At 40.3% G+C, this 13,451-nt stretch overlaps 1 protein-coding gene across 4 annotated transcripts in view; it reads right to left on the bottom strand.

Annotated features, from left to right (window-relative positions):
* LOC145996028 (phospholipid-transporting ATPase ABCA1-like) overlaps positions 1 to 13,451 on the bottom strand; it is a 270,557-nt gene that overhangs the window by 181,396 nt on the left and 75,710 nt on the right. For all 4 annotated transcript variants that reach the window (XM_083132208.1, XM_083132210.1, XM_083132207.1 and 1 more), the window contains 3 exons: positions 11,499 to 11,606; positions 7,370 to 7,547; positions 4,356 to 4,487 (listed from right to left, as the gene is read on the bottom strand). In XM_083132208.1, the coding sequence (XP_082988334.1) occupies positions 4,356 to 4,487; positions 7,370 to 7,547; positions 11,499 to 11,606 (418 nt within the window). The remainder of the gene's footprint in view (positions 1 to 4,355; positions 4,488 to 7,369; positions 7,548 to 11,498; positions 11,607 to 13,451) is intronic.

Consider the following 13,451-nt stretch of genomic DNA (forward strand, 5'->3'; position numbering starts at 1 on the left):
GTCCTCACGTGCAACAACTTCACCTTCGAGGACAAGCACTATCTCCAAATCCGGGGCACAGCCATGGGTACCAGAATGGCTCCATCCTATGCCAACCTGTTCATGGGCAAAGTTGAAAAAGAGTTCCTGGAGACCCAATCTCTCAAACCTCTCCTCTGGCTACGTTTCATCGATGACATCTTCATGCTATGGACGCATGGAGAACCTTCCCTGACCACCTTCCTAGACAAACTTAACCACTTCAGCTCCATCAATTTCACCTGGACTCACTCCACCAACCAAATCACCTTCCTGGATGTGGACGTGCACATGAAGGAAGGACATTTGGAAACCTCCATCCACATCAAACCTACCAACCATATGCAATACCCACACTTCTCCAGCTCCCATCTGTTCCACACCAAGAAAGCCATCCCATTCTCCCTGGCCCTCAGAGGTCAACGCCTCAACACCTCCCCCACCTGCCGACAGAACTATAACCTCCGCTTACACCAAGCCTTGACCAACCGTGGATATCCTTCCACCCTGGTCACCAAACAAATATCCCGAGCTGCTTCATACACTCCCACCAAGAAACCTGCCACCAATCCCCCTGCACCTGTCACCCAATATCACCCCCACCTCAACAAAATCAGACACACTCTACGTTACCTCCTTCCCATCCTGCACAGTGATCCTGACACCAGAAATATCTTCCCCGACAAGCCCAGAGTTGTCTTCAAACGCCCTCCCAATCTCCAAAACATCCTGGTCCACCACAATCCACCTACTCACAATCAACTCGCACCTGCCCACAAATGCAACCGCCCAAGGTGCAAAACCTGCCCCATATTTGTCACTTCCCGCACCCTCCAGATCCACACTGCCACCGGAAAAATTCACCCTCTACCCCAAAGGAACCTGCAACAGCTCTAACCTAATTTATATCCTCACGTGCAACACCTGTGGGAGCTTCTACCTGGGGGAAACATCCACAGCCCTGAACCTCTGCATCAACAACCACCGCTCCTCTACCCAAAACCTGGACTTTGCTGTTGCCATTCACACCAATCACCACAATATTCCTTTTAATGACTGCTTCAAGGTAGTGATCGTCCACTCCTTGCCCCAATCCACCAACACCTCAATACGTAGAAGATGGGAGAGGGCCTACATATCGACCATGAATGCAACCACACCTCCAGGCCTGAACAAGGCCACCCAGTAACGCCCCTCATCCCCTATCCTCACCCTCACCACCACCTTTTTACAACCAACCCCCCCCCACCACTCACATTTTTCGACAAGCCAGGCGAAAGAACCATTTTTTTTGTGGTACTGTCAACCCTTTTTTTTTCTTCGGGACCTGGCAACACTGCAGGTCATACTTACTCTTCCCTCTAGTCGCTTAGTTATACAACGTCTCTCTACTCCTGAAGATGTGATACATCATCACGAAAATTTGAATTTTTTCTTTGTCCGGTGAGTGTTTCCTCTCTCCTCTTTCACTTTATATATATATATACAGGGTGACCTGTAATTAGATGTATTCCCTGAATGGGGTTAAAGTAGAGGCAATTTACAATAAATTTGACCATATGATACCCCGTCCGAAAATTGTAGTTTTCGAGATAATCGAATTTCTATTGTTTTTTTCTAAATTACAATTTTTCACATAAAAATGCGAATTGAGAAAAAACAGTTCATTGTATGGCACATATTTCAGCGTTTTCTGAGAACTAACAAATAACTGGTTTCGTTGGAAAAAAGTTTCTCCAAAATAACAATCACATGCAAGTAACGGGTGGGTCTAAACTTACAAGTGATGATAAGAAAATGTACTCTTAGTTTACTTGGCAACGTATTAATAACAAAAATGGTATGACACGAAGCGTACAAATTACACCAAGCCTTGACCAACCGTGGATATCCTTCCACCCTGGTCACCAAACAAATATCCAGAGCTGCTTCATACACTCCCACCAAGAAACCTGCCACCAATCCCCCCTGCACTTGGCACCCAATATCACCCCCACCTCAACAAAATCAGACACACTCTACGTTCCCTCCTTCCCATCCTGCACAGTGATCCTGACACCAGAAATATCTTCCCCGACAAGCCCAGAGTTGTCTTCAAACACCCTCCCAATCTCCAAAACATCCTGGTCCACCACAATCCACCTACTCACAATCAACTCGCACCTGCCCACAAATGCAACCGCCCAAGGTGCAAAACCTGCCCCATATTTGTCACTTCCCGCACCCTCCAGATCCACACTGCCACCGGCAAATTCACCCTCTACCCCAAAGGAACCTGCAACAGCTCTAACCTAATTTATATCCTCACGTGCAACATCTGTGGGAGCTTCTACCTGGGGGAAACATCCACAGCCCTGAACCTCTGCATCAACAACCACCGCTCCTCTACCCAAAACCTGGACTTTGCTGTTGCCATTCACACCAATCACCACAATATTCCTTTTAATGACTGCTTCCAGGTAGCGATCGTCCACTCCTTGCCCCAATCCACCAACACCTCAATACGTAGAAGATGGGAGAGGGCCTACATATCGACCATGAATGCAACCACACCTCCAAGTCTGAACAAGGCACCCAGTAATGCCCCTCATCCCCTATCCTCACCCTCACCACCACCTTTTTACAACCAACCCCCCCCCCCCCACCACTCACAGTTTTCGACAAGCCAGCCGAAAGAACCATTTTTTTGTGGTACTGTCAACCCTTTTTTTTTCTTCAGGACCTGGCAACACTGCAGGTCATACTTACTCTTCCCTCTAGTCGCTTAGTTATACAACGTCTCTCTACTCCTGAAGATGTGATACACCATCACGAAAATTTGAATTTTTTCTTTGTCCGGTGAGTGTTTCCTCTCTCCTCTTTCACTTTTTATTTAGCCCTTGTGGCCCTCCTTCCTTTTATCCTATATATATATATATATATGTATATATAATGGATAAAAGCAAGGAGGGCCAAAATGGCTAAATAAAAATCAAAGAAGGAAAAAGAAAACACTCACTAGAAGTGGAAAAATTCCAAATTTTCGCTAGCTTAGTAGCATCATCGGTGTTCCACTCCACCTGGCCTGAACAAGGCCAACCAGTAACACCCACCCCTCACCCACCCTCCTTCCCAACCCATCCCACACACTCAGTTTTCGACAAGCCTGGTGACAAAACAGTGTTTTTTTAGTTCTATGCACCGCTTCTTCTTCGATGGGGAGCTGGCAACTCTGCAGGGCCCTAACTTCCAGTTCTGTCTCTATCGTCTCACACCGATGATGCTACTAAGCTTGCGAAAATTTCAATTTTTCCACTGTCCGGTGAGTGTTTCCTTTCTGCTTCTTTGATTTATATATATATATATATATATATATATATATATACTAAAAATCCACCATTGCTTCTCAAACCCCTGAAACATGCAGGCCTGTGTAATTGTAATTGCAAATTACTGTGGCTGAAATCAAATTATATGTCTGAAATAATATATACTTTTAAGTTGACATTCATTTTCCAGGGGGAGGGGAGGTGTGGAGTTCATCCTTGCACTCCCTTCCAGACGTCCATGCCCACACATAATTTTAAAGAAAATTAAGCATTATCAAACCGGTGAATGTTCTCAGAAACTACAGTGAAGGGGGGTGCACTATTTCCTTTGTAATTGAACTGTCCTGCTTTGTTCTCAGCAAATTTCTTGTTACTAACACTCTCACATGCTTTAAAATTCCATGGGGACAGTTTATTAAGGAAATCTCCTGAGAAACCAATAGGCCTGGCAAGACTGGCTCAGACTGCGCTGAAGCCTCCTTCCCTCTGCCCTTCCCTACACTCGCAAGTGCAATATAGTTCTGCACAAGATCTTTTTCCTTGTGGTTCCATTATACCTTCACATCACTCCATATGCCTTTGTGGCATGTGTGCACACCCTTACCTTTGCCATCTGATAATCACATGCTAAACAACAAAGACAAAATTCAAATTCAATGTTGTGTAGCGTAATGCACACAAATTTCAAGAAAATATGTTTAAAAAAATGTGAACAATATCTGATTTTCTGAATCAGAAGGAAAACTTTTAAAGGAACTTGAATACTTTCCCGTCGGTCTCCTTGACCCAAATGAAGGTAGATGGAGCAGGGAGCAGAAGAATTAAGTGGAAGGGGACGAGACAAGAAAATGGCACCATATGTGTAGTCTGCCAGACGACGTGTTAGCTTTATAGGGTTAAATGTCTTTCAATGCTAGTTGCATTTCATGTTTTATTAATAAAAATCAAGCAGAATTCCCATACAATTCCTAGCAATCAATTGGATCATACTCATGTAACCGTTCTTCTAAAAACTGAACTAGAACTTACTCATTGAATAATATGTTGTATTGAGGGCAAACTCCAATGTATTTCCTAATCACTCTAGAATCTTCGCAAATGTCTACCCCTTGAATTTTCACTGTTCCTTGGGTTGGGGCAAACAGGCCTGTTATGACGGACCTGAAAAAACAAAACACAAATCACGTTAGCTGTCTGTATATGTCAGCAGTAAATGCATTGTAAAAAAAAAAGGGGGGGGGGTTACATATCATTTCCTCTAAGATTCCAATTTCTATAATGACATTTACACCTTGGCTACCAATTCATGTTCCAGAACACAATAAGCATGGTATAATATTTACAAATGTGAAACACACATGAATATACTTTACACATACATCCATTCTCCAAGTATGTTGGACCCTATTACTGTTACACTCTGAAAAGAAACATGTACATAAAGTATGTGTTACATTTATATCTAAGGGTCTGATACCTGGCAGAGGCACATTGCACAGTGGTTCAGATCCCACTTTAAACTGTTGGTCCAGTCACGATTAGCCTATATTTGTGTAAAGTGGACTTAAAATAACAATTCAAACAAACATTTGTATTTTTGTTATTTAGTGTCACCTTTCTGCCACTTTTGGTTAATCACAAAGGCAAACATGAGTGATCAAATATCCACAAAGAACACCCATGTCCAGGTCAGAACGCAAAACCTGGGAACTTTGATCGCAAGATCAATAGTTGAGCATTTCACCACTCAATCACCATGTTGGCTTGTAAGTGTTGCACTCTTCTTACACAAATATATAATCCCATGCGTCTGTTGCACAAAAAAAACTTGCCTAGGTCACCAGTTACAAGAATGGGCTCTCAAAAGGCATTCAGGAAAAGTAAGTATTTGTTACATGTTTTAAATCACATATTACAGTAATTATGACATCTTTCCAGGCCCATAGCCAGAACTGATCTCCAGGGGATGCTCACGGGTTCAAAAGTGTTTTAAAAAGAAGGTAAGTTATGTGTATGGGGGGAGGGGGGGTCATTAAGTTATATAAAATTTAGAAATATCACACAAATACTACATTTTTTTATATCTTTTAAAATATCACTTGAGGTGTTAATTCGCTGCTACTGAAGTCATCCCTTACTGCACACTCCATACTACGTTTGATGATACAGATATTTATATTACACAAGAAAAAATGGACAATATTGAATCATAGTGCCTACCGCACATTCCACTCCCCTGCCAAAACAATAAAACTCCCCATTGTTCCCAAAACTTGGCACTCAGCACACATAAGGACAACAAACAAGAAACACACAGACTTATACTGGACATAGGGCCAGTCGCCAGAGCCTCGTTAGTCTGCAAAAAGCAGTCCAGAGTGTACTATGTGGAAGTGAGGTTGACAATTGGGTGTACTATGTGGAAGGATCACCTCTTACACCTCAAAGGTACAGATAAAGAAGCTCCCCTGTGAAGAAACTTTCTGAAGTGTAGAGAAGAGAATCTCCTAAATACTTGCTGCTACTTAAGACTTCTTCTTATAAATAAGATGAACGAATGTAATAGCTGCTGTTCATGCTCCCTGAATTTATCCTTCAGCAAAGTTGTGAGCAAAATAATATCTGCTTGTCTACATTTTCACTTTTCACTGCAAAATAATAAAAAAAAATTGGTTATACCTAATGTCAAGGGGACTGACCTCAGTGTCAAGGGGGGGGGGCTGATGTTAGTTCTAGGGGGGATGGCTCAGCACTTCTTACTAACAAAAACCAAAATTCATACTTTCCATACTTTTATCGACAAGTTGATGTCCTTCTATCACTTTTCCTGTTCTGACAGAATTGATGAATTGAAATGCATAAATATTTTCTGAATCAGTTTTTCTTCAACCAACATAATTAAAATCAATTAATATAGTTATCATCAATTCCCAAGTACAGTAGTATCAATGAGAATTTCTTGGTGTTCCAAATGCAGCATGCCCATGAAAATCAGCACTTAGCAAATTAATTTAATGATTTCATTAGATCCTAATTTTATATTTGTCAACAAGACTACACATAATCGAACTATAACTCTTCATGAATATGCCATAATTTTTTTATTAGTATTTAAATTCAAAGGTACATATTAATTAATGTGTAAAGTTAAAAAAATTAGAAAGATATTTATCACTCAAATTGTTGGGATTGGGGCACCGAATTTACCTGGCACGAGTTTCATGAAGATTGAGAAGCACTGGTCTAAGGCATCAGGCTTTGGACATGAGCTAAGGGATCGTGCACTGGTTGAGTCTTCTGGGGGAAGCGGAACAACTTTTCTCCTGAAACTTTTGCCAGTGTATGGGACCAGTGGCCACCCGTTATCATGAGGAAATTGAGGAACTACAAATGGGTAGTCACGGAAAACCTAAAACAACTGGGGGTTCATCATGCTGACCCCACACAACCTGTCACTGGTTGGATGATCGTTCACGTCTTGTGGATCGTTCACGTCTACCAGCAATCGGTAGCTAGGCCTTGGTTCTCACAGGCTGTTGTACCATGGGTTATTTATATCCCTAGTTAATGCAAAGAATTTGAGAAGAAAACACATAAGTAGAATTTGTTAAAAATTCAGATAAGACCATGAGGTAAGGGAATATATACAGGGCTGTACAAAAGAACTCCCGGATTTCATTTACATATTGCACACACTGCACAAACTTCACTGTAATAAACCATGTAGTGTTCAAAGAGTAACACACAAGTTTCATAGAAAATTCTGCAGAAGTAGCAGTAAACTGGTTGCCCACTACATTGTGTGCGTTTATGGCACAAGATGGATTGCTATGTCGAGATGCTTTTTGCAATGTGGGGAGCACATACTGAGCACTTGCTGTGTATGGAATATGTGAATGAAATTGGGGAGTTATTTGTAGTAGCCCTGTGTGTAAAATTCAGTATCATTTTATAGACCATATTACAGTAATTGTCTTCCTGATACATATACAAATAAACACACTTCTGGTTGGCAGTAAACAATGAAGAAAATCAACACCTACATTGTTGTTGTTTTCCCAGCTCCATTTTCACCAAGAAAGGATGTTATTTGATCCTCATAGAAATTAAGGCTTAAGTTATCAACGGCAACTTTTCCATTACTGTATACTTTTCTCAGATTATGTATGCTGACACCTATGGGTAAATTTGTTGGTTCCTCTTCAAAGTTTTTCGAAGACACTGTAATAGAAATTATATATATATTTTAATTCATTTCAAGACAGTATTTGTATTTACAGGAAGGATGAAACAAATTAAGTGACAAATGGTAATGTTTGAGTTATGTTATATTTCCACTGTTATGCACAGATAGGCTAATTGGTACTGGACCTACAGTTTAAAGTGCAATCCAAAGCCACCGCCATTTGAATATCTGCAATTTGCATATATGGTTTGTAACTTAATTGCACAATTTAGCAAATTTTATGAACAGAATATAGTAATTGATAGCCGAGGTAGCTCAATCATTAGGATGTCTGACTACCATGTGAGAGACCCAGGTTCGATCCCCAGAGGGGGAGAACCAGGATTTTTTCCACGTGTTCAAGCAGCTCGGGCATCCACCCAGCGTCATATAAAGTGAGTATCTGGAGGGTAAAGGTGGGCAGGGGCATTGTGCTGATCACATCACCCCCACCTTCGGCTGTGATCAAGAAAGTGTATGGCCCTAACTTCACACCCCCTGCACATGGCATGGTGCAAAGCACAGGGAGCACTTTACTTTTCTGACTTTACTTTTAGGACATAGTAATTGGTACTTTTCAAGCATTGACTCAAATCTCCCTGACAGCTTAGTGGCAACATTGTTGCCTTGTAATCAAAAGGTCCCAGGCTTCATACCCAGTGAAGGCACATCATGGTTCAGATTCCACTTTAGACTGTAAGTCCAGTCTCAATAAGCCTATCTGTGCATAACGTGGACTCAAAAACAAAAACTGAAACTCAAGAACTGACTGACAACTATAGTGGAACCACGAGCAAAAAAAAACCTGCGCAGAACCGCATTGCGTCGGCGGGTGTGGGAAAGGGAAGGGTAAGGAGCATTCAGCGTGGCTGATGTCAGTGTTGCCAGGCAATTGATTTCTCGAGAGAATTCCTTAATAAACTATTGCTATGGAACCTCCAACGGCCTGCTCCAAAACACGTTTCCTGCTCATCTTACTTGAACATGGAGGGGTGAGGTAGAGTGGAAGTCCACTCAGCCGTGAAAAGTGCTGTTTGAACTGTGAAATTATGCCAAACGCTACTCAATTGTGCTAGGACATAATTATTATTATTTTATTACTATTACTACATTACTATCTTTAGATGGCTGTATTTTATCCCACACCAAAATCTATTTCTATTTTGGTTATTTTACGTCACTTTTGTGCCTCTACGGGTAAGTACGACAATAAGGATGAAAGAAGAACTGATGAAATAGATGAAGTGCCACAAACACAGTGAAACGTCTATGCCTTACTAGGTAGAACCTCTGACTTCATAGTGTGGGCAAATTATTTTATACATGTATGTATATATATGTGTGTGTGTGTGGGTGTGTGTGTATTTCTAGCAGATGGGGAGGATAGCTGGAACCCTAGCATAAGTGTTGTTATCTTCAATTATTGAGGAAGACACGCTGTAAAGTGCAACACACATATCTTTGCCATTGTGCAGATCCCAATTTTTGTTTCGTCTCCCTCTCTTTCAGCATCACGTGTTCTACCCTGCTCGAAAACCTTCACCATTGTTGCCAATTGTCATTCCATTAGTGGACACACTCCAGGTCGTGGTTCACAGTGCTCGACGGGGACGGTAATGTGGTAATATAGCATGACGTAGTGGTTGCTTCTTTTGTGCAGTGCATGTTCATTGGCTAGCTAGTAACTAGTGTTGCTAACTGTATTAATGAAGCACTAATTATATCAGGGAAGAAGAAAGGCAAAGTGGCGGTGAGTTTTGTTGAATTGGAAGCACCATATTTTTATTTTAAGTATTTGACTGGTTTGACGATGTGTGCATGTATTGCATGTGTGTATGTGAAAGTCTATGTGTTTGGTTAGTGAACGTTAAATTCCATAATGCCTCCAGTACTATTGTTCATATTTCATCACATTAGAATTGCTCAAACGAAATAACTTATGTAGATGCATGAGAATTTCAACTCTCGGCTCTAGTACATGTTCTTGTAGAAATTGTATGATGGAAGTTGTTACTTTTGCTACTAATGCGATGCATATTGCTTTCTTTGTTAAAATTGGCATGCTTTGATGGGTGACAAGTTTATAAGAAAGGAAAAAGCCACGCACCTTATTGTCTCGTGGCAATATGTGAACTTCTTATTCTTGTTATTGTTGCAAAAGCTGGCATCCTTTGTAAATGTACAACAAAGGCAGCCGACTGTCGTCCATCACAGAGAGGCAATAATACTGCTTAAGGAGTGTTTGTGGTCCAATTGTCGAAGTTTAACACATTTACAGGTTATTAGTTCTCAAACCAGTGGTAGTGTCAGTCGTGTATCAATCACATATTGTTGCAGTTCCAGTACCGGTGCGGAAGGGCTTATTGGGAGTGAACAGTAAATATTCCACCAGGTCCATTAATGCAATGGAAAAATATTTTTATACTTTAGTTGAAATTTCACAAATAATGAATCACTATGAAAATGTCTTCTTTGCATCATTTTGGGTAATTTTACGCATGTATTAGTCCATATTTAGGGAAGTTTTGGTTCATATGTATGTACAGTCACGGACACTACTGGGTTGTAACGAATGCATTGGAAGTTAATAAGATTGTTACAACCCAGAACTGTCCGTGACTGTACATATCAATCCCAGCCCTGGTTATAATGCATGGCGTTCAAAACTCAACGTTAGATAGAGCTGATTTCTGTAACAGCTGTGCCTCGGCGCACTGTAGCAATTTTTCTATGGACAGATTAGCAACACTGGATCTCACATTGTGCAGCGCCGATCGCGACAGAAACTCATGTGTTACACTATATAATTCACCAATATATTTCACATACGTAATGCATTTTCTCATTATGGTGCAGGACACGTGCCCACTCTAATGAAACCTGTACACCGAACACCAGCAGAAAGCAAACTGATTTGTTATTGTTAGCATTCAACTTGAAAGATTGTGGAAAATCGCCGACAACGAAAAGCTTCATTTGTGTACACAACTTTCTACGATTCCCTGTCATAAACATTCTTCGCGAAAATAGAGGCATCGCAGACCCCTTGTATTGGTGCTGAGAAAGGGCAAACTTGAGTGTGTTTTCCATGCACCTTCTTAGATTTTACCACCGGAAGATGCAGAACAGATGAAAGATGTTGGTCAGGTCCCTCGGACGGTTTACTTTCTTTTGTTTGGAACATGCCCACTCCTCAAATAGAGATGTTCGGTTTCTTTCGCCAAACACAGGGTGCTGCAAAGTATCTGTGACGTTTACACCGTAAACAATGCGTGCCACTGCAGCAGGGGGCTTTTATTGTGACCCCTTCCTTGGCGACTATAGGTTATTCAGAACCTATCTCGTCCTCTCCCCTTCTGGAAAATGAATGTTGACATAAATGTACCTATTATTTCAGACATATGAGTTGATTTCAGTCACAGTAATTTACATCAATTATTATAATAGGAATGTGATAATTTCAAACTCAAGTGGTGTTTTCTGAGAGGGTGACGCCATTACAGGTTAATATGACTCGTTTACCCACCTGATAAAAAATACATTGTTTCCACTCGCTGGAAAAAATCTGCGGATGTCCCCTTGCCCCCCAGGGTGCACGCCTATGCCGCCTACCTTGTTTTAACTGAAGGGAAACAGACTACTATCAGGTTTAGCATTGTCTTCAAGGCCCAGAAAAAATATGATTTTTCATCAACTTCCAAGTCCTAGTGATGACATTTAGTCTATGCTTTATCATTACTATCAACATGTCAGTGTGTTAATTATCTCGCACAAGATTCTAAAAATACTTTAAAACAAAAGGATTGATACAGTGAAGTTCCAAAGGAATTCTTATAAATATTATTGAAAATGATATCGGTTAAGTTTGTTTTCAATTCATCTTGCCTTAAAAATTTCCTAGCTTCAACTACTTGATTGAAAAATAAAAAAAAGTATGGTCTGCATACCTCTAACGTTCTCTGTTACATCTGGTTCAACTTCGGACTTAAACTTTTTTCCACGCCAATATGAAATTTGGACTGGAAAATACCATGGTTCAGGTATGCCATATTCTCCTGAAAATTGTGTTAGTTATGTCATATTCTCTTGAAAACAAATTACAAAAAACTATATCTTCATAATTACTATTTCTCTTGTAGTCTATGGTAGGGATGGCCCGATTCGGATCCTCGTGGATCTGAAATCCAGATCCGGTCGGTTCCAGATCCTTGGGACCTGGATCCTAAAATTTTTCGGTTCCGGATCCGGATTCATTGGGCCATCCCACATGAGCACTTTTGTAATTAATACACTTACAAGGGAGATTATTTAAGTGTCCCCCTCTGATTTCCATGAAACTTGGCAGGTGTATAGATGAGTCTAAAGGAAGAAATACGTGTTTTTTGTTTCAGATAAAAAACTGTTTTAGGGGGCAACCCCCCCCCCCCCCTCAAATGTCAAAATGAGGACAAATTGAAGTGAGGATCTGACCCCTGTGTCCCCCTCCGATTTCCATGAAACTTGGCAGGTGTATAGAGGGGCCCAAAGGAAGAAATACGTGTTTTTGTGTTTCAGCTAAAAAAAAAACTGTTTTAGGGGGCAAAACACCCCTCAAATGTCAAGATGAAGACAAATTGACGTGGAGATCTGACCCCTGTGTCCCACTACGATTTCCATGAAACTTGGCAGGTGACACTTAGATAACCTCCCTTATTAGTCTTACACTTTGTAATTATATAACACTGCATATATTATAATGTTTTATTTTAATTTTTAAAACTGTAACTGTAGAACAATTGTGTAATTTTTATATAACATTTCTATCTTGTTAAATGTGTTAAAGGTTTCATCCTGGAATGGAATGTCTCCAATTTTTGTGTTTCCATTTCCAATACATTCGAATGAATACATATTTGTTTCAATGGCATTTACAAATCACCTCTGACATTTTATGTTAAACAAGTAAGATTATTTTTGTGCATGAGTGTGTTAGCCAATGCGTAGCAAAGTATTTTAGGAACAACACTTGAAAAAAAATCTTATAGGACTAACTAAAGAAAAATTTCATTGTAATCGAAGATCATAATACGCTTTAAGGTGTGATAATATTATAATGGGATTGAGATACGAAACTTTTAGATCCGGTACTTTCGGATCTGGATCCAGATCTGGATCTAGATCAGGAACCGGATCTGGAACTTTTGGATCCAGACCTTGAACTTTTGGATCCAGATCTGGAACTTTTGGATCCAGATCTGGATCTGGATTTTTTAGATCCGGATCTGTTTGGCCATCCCAAGTCTATGGTTGTTACAAGCATAGTGTGCTTGTGGTGACATTTCAGGAGAACACATGATTCCTTCATCAGACATTTATCTTTAGTTTGATTAAAGATACAGAACAAAAAAAGAACCAGTTATACAATGGATCTTGTAAATGTTACATTGTTGTGTGTTCTCCTGAAACATCACAACAAAAACTATATTTTTATGCTTTAAACAACTGTAGATAAGAGAAATAATTCTACAATGAAAGCAAGCACTGCGTATATACAAGAAAAAAATATATTTTAATAACCAACAATGGTCTGTATTAGGATTACCAATCCAATAACTCTACAAATATGTACATTATAATTGAATGCAGAACTTGGGTGTTTTGTTATTGTTTTCATTAGGGACGAGCTGATACCACTTGAACCGATACCCATACTAATGCCGATATTTTTAAAAATTCCAATCAATATCGATAGATATACTTGAAAATTGTAACAAATAAGTTGCTCAAAATATTGATTAATATTAGTTGCCCATGCCAATTACAAGCATTCAGAATTTTTCCAGGCATGTCCCCGTATAAAGCAACCCTGCAGCTCCAATCAATGAGTACCTGAGGGGTAAAGGTGGCCAGAGCGTGGTGCT

Source organism: Lepisma saccharinum, chromosome 12 (genome assembly GCF_977018435.1).
Source record: "Lepisma saccharinum chromosome 12, izLepSacc3.1, whole genome shotgun sequence".
Classification (NCBI taxonomy): domain Eukaryota; kingdom Metazoa; phylum Arthropoda; class Insecta; order Zygentoma; family Lepismatidae; genus Lepisma; species Lepisma saccharinum.